The sequence below is a fragment of the Crocodylus siamensis genome, chromosome 1 (genome assembly GCF_052110815.1).
Source record: "Crocodylus siamensis isolate JL-2025a chromosome 1, ASM5211081v1, whole genome shotgun sequence".
In the NCBI taxonomy this organism is placed as follows: domain Eukaryota; kingdom Metazoa; phylum Chordata; order Crocodylia; family Crocodylidae; genus Crocodylus; species Crocodylus siamensis.
Genome location: NC_143395.1, coordinates 180,789,666 through 180,811,737, shown reverse-complemented (window position 1 = coordinate 180,811,737; position 22,072 = coordinate 180,789,666). Strand labels below are relative to the sequence as shown.

At 44.0% G+C, this 22,072-nt stretch overlaps 1 protein-coding gene across 4 annotated transcripts in view; it reads left to right on the top strand.

Annotated features, from left to right (window-relative positions):
- Positions 1-2,543: 2,543 nt before the first annotated feature.
- The window catches only part of XPO1 (exportin 1), a 60,689-nt gene continuing 41,160 nt past the window's right edge, over positions 2,544-22,072 (top strand). The window contains exons 1-5 of one of the 4 annotated variants that reach the window (XM_090050255.1): positions 2,547-2,707; positions 3,066-3,083; positions 10,631-10,762; positions 15,379-15,480; positions 19,295-19,367. In XM_090050255.1, coding sequence (XP_089906381.1) covers positions 10,637-10,762; positions 15,379-15,480; positions 19,295-19,367 — 301 coding nt within the window. In that variant the 5' untranslated portion in view covers positions 2,547-2,707; positions 3,066-3,083; positions 10,631-10,636. Of the gene's footprint in view, positions 3,084-3,521; positions 3,543-10,630; positions 10,763-15,378; positions 15,481-16,686; positions 16,751-19,294; positions 19,368-22,072 lie in introns of those variants that run through there. The other 3 variants (XM_090050246.1, XM_090050264.1, XM_090050274.1) reach the window with 3 other exon arrangements.

Below are 22,072 nucleotides of genomic sequence, written 5' to 3'. Positions count from 1 at the left end.
AGCTTAAGTAACAGGCCTCCTGGATGACTCTCTCAAGGAGATGGAAAAAACCACAAAGACAATGAACTAGATATGATGCGAATACACACAGGGACAATCAGGTATGGAAAACAGCTGTTGGTGGAGGAGCATGGGGTCACCTTAATCAAAGTTCTATATTTCATAGTTTATTTGTAGATATTAAATATTGGAAAGTCGAGAATGGAAGGGCTTACCTTTTTCTTTTTGAAAAACAAAAGCCTTTTAGTTTCTTTTCCTCTTAGATTATATCAAACCATAGAAACCTGCTTGACAGACCTGATACGAGTAGCCTAAACTAAGCTTCTGTGCAGAAATGCTACAGCCAGTAACACATGATAGACTAGTATATGCAGTGATGTCAGGTGCTGCACCAAACTCTTCCCAAAACACCTGTTAACTTGTTCTACCCTTTAGTAATGTCACACTTGTATGATTTCTACATTTTCCACTTTGGAAAAACAACAGAACTAGCTGGTTCTCGCACAAACATTTTTGTTGGTGCTCTTCAGTATCTTGTTACAATTTTTCTCCCCTGGACTATGTTGTAAGATGATTAGTTTATTCATGATCCAATATAAAGCCAGATGTAGAATATGCATATTTTATATACAGTCTTTCATGGAAATAATACTTATTTCCAGATGGGGTGAGGAATCTTGGTAAGTTCTAAAGGATCTAGTGAGCGTGCGATATACTCCAACTACTAGTGAAGTGCCTGGAACAATGTACAGTTAAATAAAAAATTATAATCTCTAACTAAGCATTGGCTGAATTCTCCTCATGTTATAAAAGTTACTAAGAGCAAAGTGACAGCCATACCATGCAAGAGGAAAAAGCTTATTAGACCTAATCTTTCCAAGACAACTAATCACTTGATTTGGGGATGGTATTTTAAGACACTTTAAAACAGCGGGGACCAAGTTTTTGGGCAGGTGTGCCATGTAAGCCCAGAGAGCCACTTTGATCTGTTTCTTCTACCTGATCTTCTGCTCAGCTTTCTGATCTCTGACCAAACTTCTATGCTAGTTTTTGCTTGTACTCCCCACCTGATCTATTACTCTGCCTTCTGCTCCCTGCCTTATCTGCCACCATGCTCCCTGTCCTTTCCCTACGTGCTACACATAGATGTGGCCTATGCCATTTGTGGCATGCATACTAAAGGCTGGCCAGCCCTGCTTTAGAAAACCCTGGTTTTCTGAAGGTAATCCTGAAGAGTCAGACTTCTATGGGAGGCGGCGGGGGGGTCTCCAATTTGCCATCTCAAAATTCCCTGGTCAGTTTTGAAAAACATATAGAAGTACATAAATGTAAGGCACAGAAATTTTCTTCTTCCAGTTTGACGACACCATCTTCCCAAGTGTCATCTGCAGGAAATTCTGCGAAACACAGAAATAATCCCTCTTTACATCTGCCTTTGGTAACAGTACTTTGCTTCAGAGATTATGCAGGTTCTTCAAAGAATGACCAAGAGGGCAAAACCCAAGGTACAAATGCCACGGAGCATGGAAGTCCAACGTGTGTCACGATGGTTTCAACCCAACTCAAAGAGGTCCAAGAAGTGAGGGTTCAAACCTTGTGCTTGGGAGAGTTTATCACTCCTCTCTCATGAGAAAATCACCCACTGACTCCTCGATTTGCATCTTCACTGACAGTCTTCCTTGCATGCACACCAACCTCTAGCTTCTTTACTACCTATTCCTTCCAGAAACAGCGCACAACAGCTGCAGGGGCTTCCTCAGCCTGAGGAAGGGTATTTATGCCTGAAAGCTTCCCAAGAAGTTTTCCAACTATTTGCGTTGGCCTAATACAAGATATCACATTTATCCGAAGAACCTTGGATATGCTGAGCTTATTTCTTAGGGCAGAAACGGGTCTGCAAGTCAACCTCTTGCACGGAGCTTCTCCCAGCATGGGTTGCAGCTGTAGGCACTGAGGCTACTGCAGGGACGAGCCCAGGGATCTACCCCACTTCCTACAGAGCAATGGGCTCCTACGGCCCCCTCCCCGCCCCGAGGAAAGCAGGCCGGAGCGAACACACCGCGCACCCCACCCCACTGCGCAGCGCCAGGGGACCCCACCCCTCCCCGCAGCGCGAGGCCAAGCACCGCCCCTCCCTCCGCGCGCCTTTGTCGCCACGCACCCCCCACTCCGCCCACATGAGCGCGCCATTAAAAAAAAAAAAAAAAAAAAAAAAAAAGCGCCGCTCACCTCTACGTCATTCCAAGCGCCCAGCCAATCAGCAACAGCCCCTTTCCCCCGCGCCCGCGGGGTTGCGAGCTGGGGGCGGACCCACACTCTTTGAGCGACAGCTCTACGCGGCCAGTGAGAAAGCGGCGCCTCTGCCCCTCTCCCCACCCCCTTGCGCGCTCAAATGGCTGCTGGCGAGGGGGTGGGTCCTTTTCCTCCCTCCCCTCCCCTCTCAGTCTCGCAAGAGACAGGCAGGCCGGCCAACCAATGAGAGGCGCAGCCGCCTGCGCGGCGGCCGCAGCGGGGACCAATGGGAGCGGCGGCTGGGCGGAGGCCCGAGGTTTCCAAACGCTCCGCGGCGCCATGGGCTGAAAACTAAACCGAGATGGAATCTCCCAGTCTGAACCGGTTTGAGCCGGTTCCGAGCCTGTGGCACTAGGAGGGGGAGACGCGCCGCGCTCAGTCCCTGCCGCCGTCGCCTCCGCCGCCGCGTGTGCCTGTGTGTGGGGGGGACCTGCTGCCGCTCCAGGGGGCCAAGCGCAGCTGCGGAGCCGCCGCCGCCGCTCCGGGGGGAGGGACATGGGGGCGCAGTGAGCGCGCGCGGCCCCGCACCCCCAGGCCCAGCCCGGCCCGGCCCGGCGCGCAGGCGGCGGGGGGAGCCCCGCGCACGCAGCTCGGCCCGGAGGCGACAGCAGGGGCACAGTTGAGCCCTCCCGGCGGCGGGCGGGGACCCACGTCCGCCCGCCCGCCCGCGGGGCAGCAGCGGCCCGGGCGCGGGGCGGCTCCAGCGGCTCCTTTTTTTTTTTCCCCTCCCCATTTTTCCCCCCCCCCTCATTTTTTTTTTTTTATTTTCAAAGGCTGCCAGCTCCACTCGGGTAAGTGCTGTGGGGGGGGGGGGCGTGTGTGCGGCAGGGGCTGCCGCGGGCTCCGTGGAGGGGCTGAGGGAGGCTGGCGGGAAACGGTGGGGTCGCGGGGGGAGGGGGCGGCGGGCCGGGATCTGCAAATTATTAGGAGTGGAAGTTTCCAGAAATATTTTCGTGTGTCTGTGCAGCAGGATTGAAACGTCCCCCCGCGTCACGTGGGGGCCTGTGTGGAGCGCGCGGCTCGGGCGGAGGGAGGGGCTGCAGTGGTGGCCCTGCTGCTGCTGCCGCCGCCGCGCCGGGCCGGGCCCTGCCGTCCGCATGGGGGGGGCTTGCACCAAAATAATAACGATAATCATGATGTGTTTAAGGAGGGATGTGGTGCCCGCGCTGCAGTGTTGGGGGGAGGGTGCCTGGGAGCTCCCGCTGCAAATGGAAGGTTTCTGCTTTGGAGGGCGCTGGAGCCACGCGGTGGTTAGTGTGCGACACGCGGGCGCGCACGCGGATTTTCGCCTGGAAAGTTGCTTTCTGGTGGCCTGTGTGCTTGAAACCCCCTGGCACGTGTGCACATGCAGGCGGTTGGAGAGTTTTATTAGGGATTTTGTGTGCACCGGTTGGAAATGAGCTGATTATTCACACCTTGGGTGGGTGGCTGGTTTCACATGAGATTTGTCCTTGGAGGTTGGGCCGCTTCCTAGCCTAAAGTGGGGCGTGGTGGGGATTTTCTGCTAGCCCTGTGTTTAAATTAAATTACTGCTCCCCCCAGGCCTTAAGCAGTTGTTGCCTTTTGCAAAGTTGAATTTGACCTAGAGGCTAACTTCCCCCCCACTCTTGCTTTTTGGAAGTGCACCCTATTTCAGCAGCCCAGGTCTTTTAGAAGCAGGGTGCAGATCTGTTAGGTAGCAGCAGTCTTTGCTTTCAGCACAAGTGTTCTTGTACTTGTGCAAGGCTGCTCAGGCTTGGCTCCACTGCATGAACGGTTTGCTCATTCTTTTGGGCTTCTATAAACATCTGGTTCTTTCCATGTGGCCTACTCATTTTTCATTGACTTGTTTAGTTGTCTTTACTGTTTTGTTGTCAGTATCCAGGTTTATTAGTAATGTTTTGAGTTAATCTAGTGCAGCACTTGGAGGTAATGCTTAAACTCTGCTTAGGTTCATGTGGGGAGGTGGTGTGTAGTAAATCAGATGTTACAATTCTGAGGTAATAATTTTGGCTAGGAGTAAGTAAGGAATTAAGTTGATCGGAGGCTGGCATTGACCACAAAGCCGCCATTTCAGTACTTCACATCAAGACAAGGTAGGTCATTTGAAGATAATGCTGGGAGTGGCAAAGAGCTCTAATCCAACACTTCTGCTTCCGTGGGGCTAACTTTCCTTAGTCACGTGGAAGATGAAGTGTGTTTTTTACCACTTGTTTTAAAGTAGTTGAAGGAGATTTAAACTTAAAATAAATGTGGTTACTAGTAGAATATGTTGATTTAAATGTTGGCTAAACTGAAAAACAGCTATTCCTGTGCCCTGGTTAGCTACAGCGCGCAGATGCAAACTGAAAGGGGTGTGTCTGCCTGAGTGCATTTGGGTGAAGAGGGGAGTTTTATTCTTACTTAAAGATTGTATCAGTTGATTGGGGGGGGGTTGGTTTGTGGTGGTGGTGGTGGTGGTGGTTGTTGTTGTTGTTGTTTTGCTTTTTTTTGTTTTTGTTTTTAACTGATGCCCCTTACTGCTTTGTCTGAGGTACAGTTAAGAGAGGGAGTCTTCAAGAGCTAAAAGTAACTAAGCCTCTTAGTGTCCTTGTGTACTATTCAGCCTATTTTACACTCCTGTATCTGTCCTTTGTATAATCCTAAAGGAGGTGTGGAATCCAGAGAAAAACATAATGACTATGTAGGATTTTCTGAAGTCTACAACTAAGCCACTTTTTTTTTTTTTTTTTAATTTGGCGTACATCTTTCTGGATAAACTTGTCCTATATATTCTGGCATTTATGCTAAAAATGCTAACCATGCAAAAATGTAACTAAAAATTAAACCACCATGCTGAATGAATTTCTGATTTTACTGAATTAATTTCATGATTTTAAAGCAAAGTTCATATATTCCTCATTGGTATTTAAGTAGTAGTATTCTGTTTTATCTTTAAATGGAAAACCTGTTTAGCATTATTTGGTTATATAAATCAGAATGAGAGGCTTTCTGAATTAGCCTTTTTCTGCAAGATCTTTTTCATATTGTGCAGCAGTTGCTTAAACTGTATCCCAGGTATGCCTGTCTTCAGCTTTGAGTTAGTTGTGGAAAGCCTAAATCTGTTCCTTAGTCATTTAAAAACCAGTAACTTTTACACATGGTTGCAGGATCCTTTCTAGGAGTGAGTTGGGTCCAGAGGCAGAGGAAATCATCATAGGCAAAAGAATCTAGAAATGGACAAGTTTTAGTGCTAAACTAGTTGGATCTAGTTTTGACCATGGGGTGCTAGGTAGAATTAGTTTGACTGCAAGGTGATAACATAACTATACGTGCTTGTCATGTTTGCATTAATGCAGCATTACATATGTGGTAGCCACCTGTTAGTGTTTATAATTAACCATTCTTAAATGTTAGAAATTAACAGTATGAAAAGAATCTTAAAATTAACTTAATTCATATTTTACTATATGTACTGTACGTTTCCCTTGTGGTGTTTGTATTGTGTTCATCTGTGTTTACCTGCAGTGTTCCATTGTATTAAAGGTTGTCAGTAAAAGTTTTCTTATGCTTACTCCTGCTTCGGATAGGTGCCTTGATTGCTGCTTGTTCCCAGATTTAATTATTCCCCTGTGTTTGCATAGGTAACAGGGGATCCTAAACAGGAAGCTGTGCACCCTCAATATTTCGATCCCAGTCAGTCAGTGGTTCTCAACTTTTTTTAGACTCAAGGTCCCCCTTAGAATACAGTAGCCCATCACTCATCATTTTTCCACAGTCAAAAAAAATAGAGCAGAGAGCTCAAAGACTGCAACAGGTCAGTGTTTTTAAAAGTATGGATTTCTATTTGAAATCCATGGGTTTATCTTGTGTGCGGGTGTGATTCACCTAATAGTGCTAACACCGTGTAGCACTTTGGGGCACACTTGAAAGAATCTTATGGGACCCTCATTGAGAATTGCTGGTCTGAGTGCTTAGGTACTGGCTGAGAGTTTGGTTGCTTTGAAGCAGGAAATCTGCAGTACTTCCTTTGTGGTTTTAAACAGCAGTATTTCTCTATTTTCTCTATGCTTTTCATTCCAGGGTTTGAAAGTTCTGGTTCTATCAAGGCCGCATTAGCAGAGCTGTCCTTGTACCTGACTATACCGGGTCATGAATAGTGAGGATGCCTCATTCTAGTGAAGCTGTTTAGTAGTACATACCTACAGTGACTGAAGTCCTTGGGATATGACCATTATTGGGGCTAATATTACTGCACTGGTGTCCTGTATTAAATCTGGTGTGGTACAGGGAGGCAGTGGAATAGCTACTCTGTAAGAGAGACTCTTGGTTTTCAAAAGCATTTGGGGTTCACTTTATATTCTAAGCTCTTATAGATGCAGGAATTAAGACCAAAGAAATAGTATTGTAAGGACCTTTAGTATGCTATAAAAAATTAACTAAAATTAAGTTGGAAAAGCAAATTCAGGACTGACAGACCCAAGTCTTGAATTCAGAGGGCTGCTAGAGAAACTACTCAGCAGACAAAGCTCTTTCAGCATTGCCTGAAAGGGGGTTCAGGTTGCCAAGACCTTTGCTCTGAAATAATAAGTGCAAGTATTTACCAAGGAAAACTCAGCTTTTATCAACTGCTTGGCACAAGTAAATACTGTGGGTGTGAGGTGTAATGTGGAATTACAGATGAAAAGGCAATAATGCTCTGTGCAGTTTCAGGACTGGTACTTGGTAATGTCAGGATTGACAGAAAACAATTAGTGTTCCTATGCTGTGGATGCCCAAGCTACCAGTCCAGTAACTCCTTTTTCTCACAACTAAAACCCAGACTTTTTTTCCTTTAGTATCTTGAGATAAGTTTACTCTTCGAAGAAGTTAATCCAGAGATGCTAAGCTTAACCTTATCACTGTCTGTGGGTGGGGGAGTGGGAGTGGTACAAGCTCACTTGATCCTACCTTGGGACAGTTAGCTTTGTCTTGGATTGATGCAGAGTACCGACCTCCTTGGAACACTGCCACTCAGTTTGTGGCTATGCTTACTGTGCCTTGCTTTGGTAGACTTCCAGGTGAAAAATATTTGTGGGTTCTCTAGAAGCCTGGTGTAGCCAACTGCACTCTCTTTGGTTTGAGGGTGGTCAATAATGAGCACTAAAAATGATAAGGGAAAATGTGGTGTACTACTTTCACTAGCTGTTGACTAGGTGGGCCTATTCAGTAGATGTGAAGAAAACAATAAAACTTGAATAAAAAGTGTACCTTGATCTGTAAGGGTAAAAATTTAAAAAAACAAACAACCAAGAACAACCTGTCTTCTGTCTTGCTGAATCTGCAGAGAGCACTGATGTTTTTGTTGGTGATTATGGACTTTGCTGCAGTTATAAAACATTGGGATCTGTTAATTTCACTCTGTAGCTGCCCAGGAAGTCTACAAGCATGAAACTGGGAACTGGTAGAATTCAGCAGGGAAATCTCTTGTTCATTGTGCATTGGGGGAAGGCCAGGGGAGTTTGTTTTTTTTTTTCCCCCCCAATACCTGAGTAGAGGTTCTGAAGTGATTTGGATTTCTGTCAGCCTTTGGCCTGAAGGTATAGAACTTGTCCTATCTGGCAAGTCCCCGGGGGGGGGGGGAGAAACATGATGGGGGCAGATTGAGGCCCCCATGGTTGGAGAGAGGGAGGGGCTGGCACTGTCCAGCCAGGGCAGTGAATGTGACCCCTGGGCTGAGAGTGGGATGGGGAGGGTGCACTCCTGGGGGAGGCCTGGTGGGTATATGCCTCCCTGGATTTGTGTGTGTGGAAGGGTGGGCTCTGGGCCAAGGGCTTTGCCAGTCTCTTCCTGGCAGGTATGTTGAGCCAGGGCTGTGCTCAGAGTGGGCAGTGGTGATGCAGGTAGGGGTGCCTACAGGGTGGGCTATAGCCACACCTCCCAGTGCCACCACCCACCCTGCCCCCACCGGCTCTGAGTTCAGCTTTGGCACAGGCCCTCACCCTGAACCCAAATCTGGGGAGGGGTACATGAACCCCATGCTTCCCCTGGGGGGGAGGGAGGGGTGTGCAGTGGTGGGGAGCTGCCTTCCCCATGCCACCAGGATGAGCTGCCCTCACCTCTGTCCTGTTCGTGGCCCTGGGGTCTCATTCACTGTCCTGGCTGGGCAGCCGCTGCTCCTACCGCACTCCTGTCACTGTAGGGGTTTCAGTGTGGCTCCCATGTACACCCCTTCCATCCCCCCCACACCTCCTACCTCCTGCCCTTGAACCACAGACTTACCAGCAGGAGGCTGTTCTCCAAGCTGCCAGGCTTCATTTGCAGCGCGTATCAATGACGTTATCAGCTACAGTGGCCAAAAACGCCAATTGCCAATTATGTTGTTTTGCCTGTTATTGGTGCCGATTCAGTGTACAACTGATGTTATTGGCGTACCCCTAAAGAAAAAGCCCCCATGTAGACTCTGGGATAGTTATCATCCAAAGAATATGTTACTCTTAGAGTGTGCGTCTTAACATATTGGTCATGGTACACTTCACATTTGCATTTTACCAGTTTCTGGTTGATATTGGGGTGGAGTTGTACCCCCTTTTGATTCCAGCTGCCTGGACAGGGCAATCACACTTCTATTTAGGCAACCCTGAGAGAGTCGATTGACTTGATGGCTCTTTATTGGCCACTTGATCTACGCTAATCTCTCTTCATTTCACAGGTGCTAAGGACCCTCTCTCCTTTTAATGGTCTTGATGTTCTATTAATTGAGCTATCCTTTCTTCTGCCATTTTGCTGTCTGTTAGCCATTTCTAGTAACAGCTTTCTTCTGTTTCACAGCATTGCAGACTTTTTAGTTGTAGCTAAAAACTTTCTTAGGTTTGGTAATATTAATTTGTGTGACTGACAGTTGGACAAACTGTCAAGATGCTCAAAGAGGCTAGATTTTTTAAAATACAAATCTGAATAAAAGATGCATATGACTATGACTACAGGACAAGCAATTTCTCTTGACCGTTTTTCCTAGTTGTGTGTTTTTAACTTGATATGTAATCTAGCAAATTGGTGCAGTTATATTTGTTTTTGCTTTGATCTTAATAATGTAGTGCTAATGTACCTCCTCTACTGTATTAGTAAAACTTCTAGCTTCTCTTTAACTGGAGAAAATATATTGTGTGTGAAGATGCACCACCCTCAGCCTCCTTATCAAAATTTTAGATCTACCCATGGCTTATACGTGCCCTGTACATTTTTCAGGCTCTTGAATTTTATTGCATTTTGCTTCACGTAAATACGAGTTTGAAGAAAAGAATTCTCTTGAGATTTATTCCTGTGTTGTTTGCATAGAAAACTTAATGCAGATTCCTTCTGGTTAAATGGGACAATTTATATGTTCTGAATAACTTATTACAGTAAAAGCTTTGTTATGTGGCACCCATGAGGAATGGAGGGTGCTGGTTAACAAAATATGCCAGTTATCTGAGCAACCCGAACAGGTGTCTGCCTGTTTGGGCCATTGCATCTGGGGTGTTGCGGCCCCTCCAGTCACATCACTGCCCCTCCTGTGGGCCCTGAGGGACAGGGAGGGGAGACCCACACAGGCTGCTATGCCCTGGGCTGTGGGGGCTTGGCAGCACAGGCTGCTTTCCCCCAGGCCATGGGGGTTCCGCAAAACAAAGTGCCACGGTAGGCACTTCAGGTTTCACTTTTTCCTTACAAGCCTCTATAAATCCGCTTGCCGGTTAAGAGAGCGTGCCGGCTTGTAAGGTGCTGGGTAACTTAGCTTTTACTGTACTTTGTTTTTTTTTTTTTTTCTCCTTGAAGTTTGCTTCCAAGAGGAAAGAGCTCAATTGTGAGCAGTTAATAATAAATAAAGCTGCGATTTGATGACATGACCGTTAAACCAGTAACGCCACTCAGTTTTCATACATGTATATGGTTGGCTTAGTAGTCATATAGTCGCGTTCCAGTTTTATTTATTATTGTAGAACTAAGTTTCTGGCATACATATTTGACTTGAAAACTTAATTCTGATGGAGTTGTCTTTAATATTACTTGGAAGGTAATGATTTGGTAAATATTCCTGTCTGCAAATTTGCTCATTAGAGTGTGGGCAGAATATGACCTTAGTTGAGGCAAAATAGTTGTAAAATATTTAAAACAAATATTTTCAGGACTTTGTTTTATTAGCCTAGCTTAATTTTTAGTGTAACTTGCTGATTTTGTGATTTATTGCATTTGGGCACTAATGTCTGTAGTCCTGTTGAATTGCAGAGGAAGTTTGTAGTTGTTATACATGAATAAATTGTACTGAATAAAACTTAGTGGAGACCTATTTGTTAGAGGGATAACTTAGAAATTTTCAGATGGATGCAGCTTTTCAAGTTTGTTCCTGTTTTATTTTTTTCAGTAATCTATGCCAGCAATTATGACAATGTTAGCAGACCATGCAGCTCGCCAGCTGCTGGATTTCAACCAGAAATTGGATATCAATCTCTTGGACAACGTGGTGAATTGCTTGTACCATGGAGAAGGAGCACAGGTAACTTTATATGTTCAAAAACATAGAAGTTTTTGCTCAAGGGTACTGTGAAGTGGGTTATGTCAAACTTTTACTATAAATCTTCAGAAGAATAACTATTTCAAATTAATTAAGCATGTTACATCCAGGAGTTTATTTAGACTGAAGTGCTCTCTGGTTCATAACTATAATGTTCATGAGGAAAAAAAGCACTTGGTATTTTTAGTAACATTAGTAAAAAAACCTAATGCTGAATTTGAGACTCATTGTTTATGTGGCTTTATTTAACTAGCATCACTTAGTATTAACATAGTTTATTTCTAATGTTCTTTCATCTGTTGTTGAAAGTTAAGAATAAGAAAGGGCAATTTCCCTTGCAGTTCTGGTTCTTTCCCTTATTCCTGTAGGGAGATCCTAATTGGGTCGTGTGTGATAATGTTACCATGGTAGTAATTGTGATTTCACAAATTCACCATTGACTTGAATGCAGGATAATATTTGAGAGGGAAAATATTTTGCTTAAAATTCTTTGGTAGTTGTACTTGGCAAAAGGAAAACAAAAACATGCATTTCTATGTTGTCTTCCTTTTGCCTTTTTTTTTTTTTCCCAAATCTTCCTTTGTTGACTTTTGAAATTTTGCTCCTTGAATCAGATTTAAGCTTGATTATATGCTACTGGTCTGCGAGTAAATTGGTTGGAAAAAAACATATAAATTAGGTATTTAAATGAAATTAAGGTAGGTACTCCCTCAAACTACCAGTACGTCCACTCTCTTCCTGGCATACTTGTCTTTGCTTGCTACAATCCATCACCAATTTGTAGTAAGTTTCTTACTGTAATGTATCCTCAAGCAGTGAGCAAGGCTGAAGAACAGGGGCAGGCAATTAATTTGAGTGGAGGGCTGCTTATTGAGTTTTGGCAAGTCATTGAGGGCCACATGACAGGCAGCCAGGGGCAGATAAATGCTAATTTTCTAAATTTTTTAGTGGCCCTGTGGGCCAGGTACAATGGCCTGGCAGGCTGTGTCCAGCCCACAGGCTGCATTTAGCCCACCCCTGCTGAAGCAAGACAAATTAGAATTTAGCCTAATTTTATGTTCATCGATAAACTAATTGCAAGTAACCCTGTATATACCAACTTTGTGCCTAAATGCAGTTTTTGCTGTACCGTATTATTAATGTGAATTCTTAAAGTGCTGAAATCAACTGTTGAAGAGCCTCTTATGGGATATACAGTTTGTAGGATCTCCATTTCTAAATTTTAAATTGACACAAGCTTAAGTTTTTAAAAGAAGATGGCTTCCTGTATACAATGAAACACTTCCATGAATTGTTCTTACTCAAATTAATATGGTATTGGCTCTTGACTCTGTCACTCAAATAATATGTTGCAAGTCTCAAATTTGCTATTTGGATATATAGCATCTAGTAGTATTTTGTTGATCTCATGTTGGATAGTAGGAAGATTTTGAAGCTAAAATATGTGAACGCCAGGGATGCTGGTTTTCCCTGATTTAAAAAAAAAATGCAGGTTCTCTGCTAAAAAAACCCCCCCTAAATCCGTGATTAAAGCTAAAGCTGCTCTGCCCCCCCCAATCTGTGTTGGTGCCTCTCACTCCCCACCCACAGCCCCTGCTTTCCCAGCCCTGCTGGAGGGGGTTTCCCCAGCTGCCAGGGCTACAGACCCAAGTATGCAAACCCCTGTTCCCACTCCTCACTACTGCTTGCTGCACACTCTGGTGGGGTGGCTTCCTGGACCTGTGCCCCCAGATCTGTATGTGGGGCAGGCTTTAGGGTCGGGCTCCCACCCTGCTTCCCTCCCCCGGGGCCTTTGCAGCCCAATGGGCACGACCTGGTGTGGCTGGAAACAGCCGGGCTATGTAGGGATTTCCTTGCTGTGAGCTCTGCCCTGCCCTGGCAGTGTACCTCCTGTGCATGCTGCTGCTGCCGCTGCTCTTATTGCAGCCCTGTGTCTAGGGGGCAAGTCGCCAGGGCAGCGCAGAGCTCGCAGCGGCAAGCAGGTTCTCTGTGCTGTTCCTCTGTTAACCTGCCATACTGGGTTGCACCCGCTGGCCTGTGGAGGCCCCAGGGGAAGGAAGCAGCTCAGAGCTTGCAGTGGTGAACAGTTTCTCCACGTGGGCCTGCTGCTCCCTGCCACTGTGCTTCTCTCCCCACTGCTTCTCTCCCTTCCCAGCCCAGTGGGTGCACCCCAGCACAGTAGGGAAAAGAGGAGCACAGAGAACCTGCGGGTTCTGTGCTGCCTTGACAACCTGCACCCCTCGAAGCAGCAGCATGTGCTGGAGGTGTGTTGCCAGGGCAGTGTAGATCTTGAAGTGGCAAGGAAATCCCTGCATGGCCTGGCTGTTCCCTGCTGTGCCAGGTTTTGCCCATTGGGCTGTGGCAGCTCTGGTGCAAGGAAGTAGGGCAGGAACCCGCAGCCTGTGCCATCCCCACATACAGATCTGGGGGGTGCAGGTCCCCCCTGCTCCCCTGGAGTACATGTGGGTGGTGGTGGTGGTGGTGGAGACCTGGTCCTCTCCCTCCCCCCGGATGAGCTACCCACGGCCCCATCCAGCTCCCCACTGGAGCCTTGCATCTGTCCATTGCGGCCCCAAGAACCCCCCAGCTGGGCAGCAGCCCCAGCCGTGCTCAGCTCCCTCCTTCAATCTTCCTTTTCCCTCCCCTGGAGCTACTCTGCAGGCTGCTAGGGCATTGCGTATGTACGTGTGCATGGCGCAACCTGTCCCACCACCCTCCTCCCAGTTCCCTGTGGGCCTGTAGGGAACTCGCTGCAAAATCCATGGGTTTCTCTAGTAAAGCGAGAAATCTGTTTGCCTCTGGTAAAAGGTAAAATCTGTGGTTTACTTCATTTTTCTGTTGGAAACAGAAAATTCAAATCCCTGGTCATCGCATGATATAAACATGAAACAATTTTGGTTTCAGTGGGGTAATAGAAGAACTTGAATCATTCCGTTTTTAAATTAGATCAGTTTTGGGTATAGTTTCATTGCATTAGGTCTTTTAATCTTTGGATATTTAAATAAATACAAGTTAAAATAGGAAACCAATATAAATTAGTGTTTGATAGTTTTAGACCGGGGTGGGCAACTATTTTGGGCTGGAGGGCCACTTAAGGAGTCTTGGTGAATTGTTTGTGGGGTGGGGGGAGTGGTGTCTGGGAGTGGGTTGGGCAGTCCAGGCCAGGATTGCAAGGTGGTGACTGGGTGGGGCCGGAGCTCAAGGCAGAGCTGCAATCTGCTCCCTGCATGTCCCTGTGGTGGGCTCTGGTTCCATGAGCAGCGAAGCACGCCCTGTCCTTGGGGGTCCCAGGCCAGTTTCTGTGGACAGGTAGTAGTTGTTCAGTTCTTATTTAGAGGCCACTCCACAGGCCTGCCTGCCTGTTCCATTTAGTGACCCTTGCTGTAGGTGTGGGGCAGACGGGCCAGAGTCCAGCAGCAGATATACTGGCAGTGGCAGCCACAAGGTGAGAGTGAGAGCAAGCTGCTGGGAAGCAGAGTCTGGCCACTACACTGCTTGGCCCTGCAGCTGAGAGCTGTATGCAGGGATAGGGCAGGCTGTGGTCCATGCTAGGCATTACCTCCATGCTCAAGGCAGTAAGAGTGGCCACAGGCCAGATAGAATCACTTGGGCTGTATTTTGCCCACCTCTGGTTTAGACTAAGCTTTAAATGCACTGGGGCCAGAGTAGTCATTGTGTTGAGGCAAAGAAGCATTGATACATGGCATATTGATGCGTTTCTGTTCAAGTACATGCCTTCTGTGGAATACCTTCATAGTAGGGTCCCTCTTACCTCTCCACAACTTTCACAAGTACCTGCAAAAGCACTGCTTTCCAAAAGGACAGGCTCAGTAAAGAGCATGATTTATAAAATAGTAGGAACAACAGAAGTACAACCGTAAGAGGAGAAAATCTTTTAAACACAAAGGATTTAAATGAAGGATCTTTCTCAAGCAGTACCTTCTATATCAGGGGACTTGGGGAGTGGCCTCTGAATAAGAGCTGTACAGCCACTACCTGTCCAACTTCTGAGTGGCTGCACCTCATCACTGCCACCACCATGGGTTGTACAAGCCCTCCCAAGGAGGAGCAGAAGGAAGTGGAGGCTGGAGAAGGGAGGAGGAGCCCCTTAGAGGGTGGGGACGAGGGGCCAGTGGCAGCTGCAGCAGCTGCAGGGAGGAGGGAAGTAACACTGACCTGTTGGCAAAATGCAGGGGCCTTGAGAATGTAAGGGCAGTGGGAGCTTACGGTCCACAAGCACTCTGAGCCAGTTGGATAGTGCTGCATTATTTTATCCTCCTTTCAGCTTCTTCCTTTAGATATGTGTCTTCTGTAAACTCATGCAGAGTTTTACTTGCTGATGATAGCCCTTTTCCATCCTGGCTGGAGAGAAAAGGTGTTCGTTGTTTAAATGCTTAGCAAAACTTAATTTTGGGTCAGTGTCAGAAAACATTTTTATAAGATGTTTTTTTTTTTTTTCTGACTTCATAATTCAGACTGCTCTTGGCTAAAATGGGATAGTGTATATACTGCTTACAATGAAGATTTTGCTTTTTTTTTTTCCTGTGACAGAAATGACTTCCCGAATGTATCTAATGCTTTTTTAAATTTACTTTTAGCAAAGAATGGCACAAGAAGTCTTGACTCACTTAAAAGAACACCCTGATGCATGGACAAGAGTTGATACTATTTTGGAGTTCTCTCAGAATATGAACACCAAAGTAAGGACATGATCTTCCATTGACACTTTTTTTTCCTTCCCTTTCTTCCATTCATAAACTTTGAGGAAGGTATCTCATTTTTAGCATTAGTTTTTGTTGCTTCAAATCACATTTTTTGTTTTGTTCCTAAAGTTGCCTTAAAGCTAAATTTACGCTAAACAGGCCTGGTATTTTAAATCTCCCTTTACATTGACAGCTTTCTTAAGGAAGAACTAAATTAGGATTAAAGTACTTAGAAATATGCAAGATTTGTGTACGTTCTGAAGTGTGTGTGTGTGTGCAGATCCAAATATGGTAAAATCTCTTGGAGCCAGATTTTGTTCTTTAGTAAGTGGTTGGCTCTCATTGAACTCACTGGGAGCTATGTGCCCATAAGTGATACCAGAATTTTCCCAAGTATCTTGAAGACAAAGAATTGATCAAAGATTATTTTGGGCTGTTGGATCAATACAAGTTTGGTATCCTTAACACTGTAGCATTGGATACAATCTTTACTGGCTTGCAGAGCACACTTTAGTCTATGCAACTTTTTAAGCACTTCCATCATGGTTGTGACTGATAAGGGGGACAGTACTCCTTTTATTTTTGCAATTCTAAATGTATTATTCTAAGACCTTTAAAGTGTGACTTGGAAAGTTGATCAAAATATGTCGTGACCTGTATTAAGTTCAATTCACACTTGAAACTATTAAAGGGGTTTTTATGCATGGTTTTCTGCTTGCTACACGCACAAGTGTTCAAACAGAAAATAGCAGTGTTCAGATTTATTTCTGAATTAGCTTGGTATTCACGAAACATTTCTAATACATACATACTTATTTTAAAAAAAATTACTTTGTAAATTTTAGAGGAGAAGAGCTTAAGAACTTCCTCAAAGTGCTAACCTTAAGTAACAGTGTTTGCCTGTTTGCTTGCCTGGTAAACTTTGCTTTTTATACTGACAGACGTTACTAATGTTTAAGTTGATTTATCAACAGTATTTTTAAAAACTCAAATTTGTCTTGTGAAAAATGAGATGATTAGAGGAACAGAAAGAAAGCAACAGGTAAAGAATTCTTCAATTTACATAAATTGCAAATAATTTGGTGCTAAATTTATGCACTCTGACATTTGGCTTTTATGCAATCATATTTTTTCTTTAATTAAAGCTGTTAACACTACCTGATATTAATCATAATGTTCCATTATGTTGATTGCTTGTAATAGGAAGAAAAGGGGTGTCTTCCTGTGCAACTGACACAGCTAGGCTTTGACGGCAGGCCTCCACAAGGTCTACCCTTTTGATTCCCTTTAACTGAATTCTGTTCATCAATTGTTTTTTTGTTTCTTGGGAGGTGGGAGGGGAAGGGGATTCGGTGGATAGAATAAGTACTTAATAAGGATACCATAGAAATTTCTGCCATAGGGATCATTTCATGCATTTTTTTTCTTTCAGTCTTTGCTGTTATCTGTCCCTCACCTTCATAACTCAGCAGTGGATATCTGCAATACTTCTTGATTAGAATAAGATAAACCAGAAACTAAATGAATATTAGGAAAACATCTACTTTTAATTTTACGTGCAGCATATTTGTATGTATACATGTTTATAAAACTATGTTCATGGTAGGAATCCCATCTGTGTTCAGAATAGTATTTACAACTCTGGACTGAACATAATTCCATCTCTTGCATCTGGGAAATGCTTGAAAACATGGGCCGAAAGTTGATATGAGGTTGAAGAAGCTAATGTTCAATATAGGCATTAGCAGCCCTAGACACCTGCATCAGAGGGTCTGTCAAAGTCCTCTAAGTCTAGAATGGTAAGGTGGGGATGGAATGAGAACAGTAGTAGCATTCAGTTGATGTTTGTCTTTTTAACTGCTTTAGGTTCATGTACTAGTGGCAAAGCAAACTGAATTTTGTTAACTTCAACTTTGCCTCTGCTTCTATGGGAAAGGGTGGGAGAGACTGGGAGAGAAATTAGTGTACAGAAAAGATAGGAGGGAGAATGGAGACACATGAAATACAGATTAATGGTTAGATGGTTTGTGAACTAAGTTTGGCATTCTGATATTACAACATTATTTATTTGTTTGAGCTGCTTAAATAAAAATTGCCAATTTTAAAGCCAAATCATTTCAATTGTTTAAAATCGAACTTGGGAGTTGAGTTAGAATAATGACTAACCAAGACTTTTAAACACGTTGATAGCTTTAATTAATAGTGGTTTAGAACGCCTTTATTAAAGTATGCCTGATATAAATATAGGTCCATGTAACTTTCAGGTTTGGTTTTTTGTTTTTTTTAAAATATTGATTTTTGTTAGCTTGTATTAACCTGTAACAGACACACATGCCATACCTGTAAAATTTAGGCATAAAAACTGCATTTTGTAAAACAAAGCATACTAGTTTAGAAACTGTATTCATGCAGATCATTCTCCCATACAAGTGTTTTCCCTAGTTTTGCTTACATTTTTTTCAATCTTAATTTTACAAACTTAAGAATAAAACCTAGGGGCTAAATGCTTGGTCTTGATTGTGAGAGGAATGACATTTTCTGTAATTGCAGAATGTTTCTTTGTATATAGTGCTTTAGAAGTTTGTAAAGATTATTCTGCAAATGCAGAACTTTGAACAGGGGCAACAGTAGTGGAAAGGTGAAAAGTGTATGGAGGTAGATGCTGTCAATGAGAACAGCAAAAACATACAAGTTTGAGTGCAATGTAGTTTGGGACAGTCTACATTGTGCTTGTGTTAACGTAAAGTTCACGTGATCCCTTTGGTTGAAATGTTAATGATCCTACTTTGCTTAACAACTAACCATTTTAAAGAGGAACTCTTATTCTCAGCCAAATTTTAGTCATACTATTTCATAAATACAAATAAGTTTACCTTTCAGGCATTGGCACAATTTTCCTCCCTAAACAACTGCTCACTAAAAGAATTAAAATTCTTGTCCTTTTTCCCCTTCTGTCTGGTCATGTTTTAGAGTTGTTGGTTATGACAATCTTGCCACGAGTGATCATGTCATTACAAACATCTTTTCCATTTTTACATTAAGTAGGCAGTAGGGGCAAATGGATAGAATGCAGTGACTTTTTTAATTCAGTGTTCTTGAAAAATCTTAACCAATTTTGTATCAGAGCCTAGGAAGGAATTCCTGAAAGGTAAAAGGATTTCAAAGTGCATGTTGAAATTGTCATTCTCTTTTGACTGAGCACAAAAGTTCATCTTTAAATAGTAGAAATAGCTGCCATAATGGGGTGGGGATTGAAATTAAGTAAACCTGGGGTTGTCTTGCTGTTCCTTAAGTAACACACCAGTGAAGTTAGGGAAAACTTACTCTTTAGCAAGTGCCAGTCATAGTACATGTAATGCTAAGCCAAGATCTTTCAGCTTGCCATGGAGTAGTAGGAAGTCTGAGACCCTCCAAGCTGCTAAATTTTTTTTTTTTTTTTAGGAGCTTGGTTGTGTTAATACTTGAACACTTAAGCAGTCATTTATGCTGTGAATTCATATCTGGCTGCTACTTTCTCTTCCACAGATAGCCGATTTGGCTGCCAGAGGGCTTGTTTATTTAATTTCTCCTGGTGTGAGCATGATCAAACAGCAGGACTTAACTTAGAGTAGCAAATGATAAAGCCAGAAAAATGCATGAACATCTCAGTAAATGGGTGAATAGACATTTTTCTTATTTTAACTAAATTTGTTAGCTTAATATTTTTCAAATTTTAGATGTTAAGTGTGAATGTCTGATTGAATGAGAATCCTGAAAGTTCTTGTTGGTCCAACAATAACATACTCACATATTGTTCTTCTCCAATTTTCAGTATTATGGGCTGCAAATCTTGGAAAATGTGATTAAAACAAGATGGAAGATTCTTCCAAGGAACCAGTGTGAAGGTAGGGAAGCTCTTCTTACATCTTTGCTTATTTTAAAATAGGTTTAGAAGATCGGTGTACAATGTGAACTCTGTGCCCCACTGGCAAGATGCACTTTCCAATAGTGGGTTGCCACTAGTGAGATCTACTCTGAGCTGTAATTCAGCCTGTTTGCAAGTGGGGAAACTAGACTGCACCTGCAGATACATGCACAGATTAGCGAATCATTGCATAGTGCAGACACCTGACTGCATTGCTTCTCAAATCTTTTTATATTTAATAAGTCCTTGTTAAGTGCACCTGTGCGATAGTCCTGGTAGGCTTCATCTCACCTGTCAGCTGTATGCATACCTTGTTCAGAACCTTCAGTGGGTCATGTAAATAACCTAAAAATTCAAATACAGTTTTTATTATGTGAACTAGAAAATACACTAACAGTTGATTTTGTTCTGTAACCACGTAATCGGCAAGGATATTGATAATCCAGTGACTTGAATTACTCTGTTGGAATTCACTACTTCTGAAAATCATACTACATGCATCTCCACTGACTACTTCCGGACTTTTTTTTTTTAAAGTTATAAGTTGTGTTGGTCATTTTATTCCAAATGGTATAAATAGTTTTAAGGGGCATTTGTATTTAAGAGACATTGTTCTAGACAGTTGGATACTACACAGCCTCCTTTAACTTGAGTAAAAGATGTCCAATTTAAGATTTGCAATGGGGCAGATTCTTAATTTATTTTCTCTTTTTGAACTTGTTGACCAGGCCTCATTTTTCCCTACCATGTCATGACAAACACCTTTTCCATTTTTACAGTGAGTAGGCAGTAGGGACAAGTGGATAGAGTGAAACGGCTTTTTTTAATTGTGTTTTTGCAAAATCGTATCAATTTTGTATTGGAGCTTAAGAAAAGAATTCCTGAAAAGTAAAAGGATTTCAGAGTGCAGGTTGAAATTGTCATTCTCTTTTGACTGAGCACAAAAGTTCATCTTTAAATAGTAGAAATAGCTGCCATAATGGGGTGGGGATTGAAATTAAGTAAACCTGGGGTTGTCTTGCTGTTTCTTAAGTAACACACCAGTGAAGTTAGGAAAAACTTACCCTTTAGCAAGTGCCAGTCACAGTACATGTAATGCTAAGCCAAGATCTTTCAGCTTGCCATGGAGTAGTAGGAAGTCTGAGACCACTCAAGCTGCCACAGAAATAGGAGCCTGGTTGTATATACTTGAACAACTTAAACAGTCATTTTGCCTCTCCCCCACTTAATCTGCAACACATTTTAAACAAACTACAGTAGTTGTTGTAATTTTATACTATCTGATGAAGTGGAGATCATTACTACCCTTTGCTAATTCCTGCTGTATTGTGTACCTGAAGCTTTTCTACTCACTAGTTGGTACAGGACAGTGATTCTCAACTATTTTGATTCAAGATTTCCCTGAATTTTAATGGCACTCCAGAGGATAGTTTGGGGCTAGACTGGAAAGTAGCTTCAGCAAGATGAACCAGATGTAGGCAGGAGGAACACTCCATCCTTTTTAAGGTGTTAGTGGTGCCACTGCGGTAACCATGCGAAACTGTCCCAAATCTCCTGATAAACCTGATACAAGTAGGAGCACTCTCTCTTGCCTGTATTTTACTAGTTGCAGCAGCAACAGGGAGCAAAACCACCTTGCTGCTGCTTGGATAATGGGGACCAAATGGGGCCTCAACTAAATCTGTGGAATAGGAGACAAACTCTACAGGTCATCATCAATTTCTCTTTTTTATATGCATATTTATAGTTAAGGATTTAGTGGCAGATATTAACTAGTTGTTGTGTGTAGGACTGTCCATGCTCTTCTCACCTGCAGCATTTGGTTCAGGGGTAGACAAAATATAGGCTGTGGGCTGGATCTGGCCCACTAAGGGATTTTATCTAGCCAGCAATGGGTGCCTTGGCCCCACCTGGCCCAGGAGTTATGGGGCAGCCCAGGCCATAGTGCGTGTGTGGCTGGTCCTGCCATCTCTTGGTGCAGGGTGGAGATGTTGTGGCAGCTGAATCTGGCTTCCTGGCAGGCCCTGCAGCAGCGGCTTACTGCCTGGCTGCCAATGCCAGTCAACCCTGTACCCATTGCTGGGGATGCTGGATGGACTGAGCTGGTACATGGAGTCTGCGTGGAGACTGGGCCCAGGACCTCTGGACAGGGTGTGCTTGGCCTGGCACTTGGGATGAGGCTATGGGTGGGCAGGGAGTGGCATCTGGGAGCAGGCTGGAGCTGGGATTGAGATCATGGGGCGGCAATGGCACAGGGCCCAGGCAGAGCTATGATATGTTCTCCACGCATCCTTACCTGTGGAACTGGCACCTGTTGCAGGGACATGCAGGCAGTGGATTGCACCTCTGCATTGGTTCAGCTCTTGGCCCTGCATTTTCACTGCTCTGTAATCCCTGACCCTGGCTGCCCATCCCTCTTGTCCACCTGCAGCCCCATCCCATCTGTCTGGCGAAGCATACCCTGCCTACAGGGGTCCCCAGCCAGTCTCCATGGAGACACAGCCTACATACCAACAGCTCATGGAAATTGTTTAAGTGGCCCTCCACCCCCAGATAATTGCCCACCCCTGATTTGGTAGTTGATCTAGGTGTTTGCTTCTCACTGATCTCTTCCTACTGGAGTTGGTCATGGAATGCTTTGGGGCTGCAGTTGAGAAAAGTTAATAAGTCAGTGACATTTGTGCC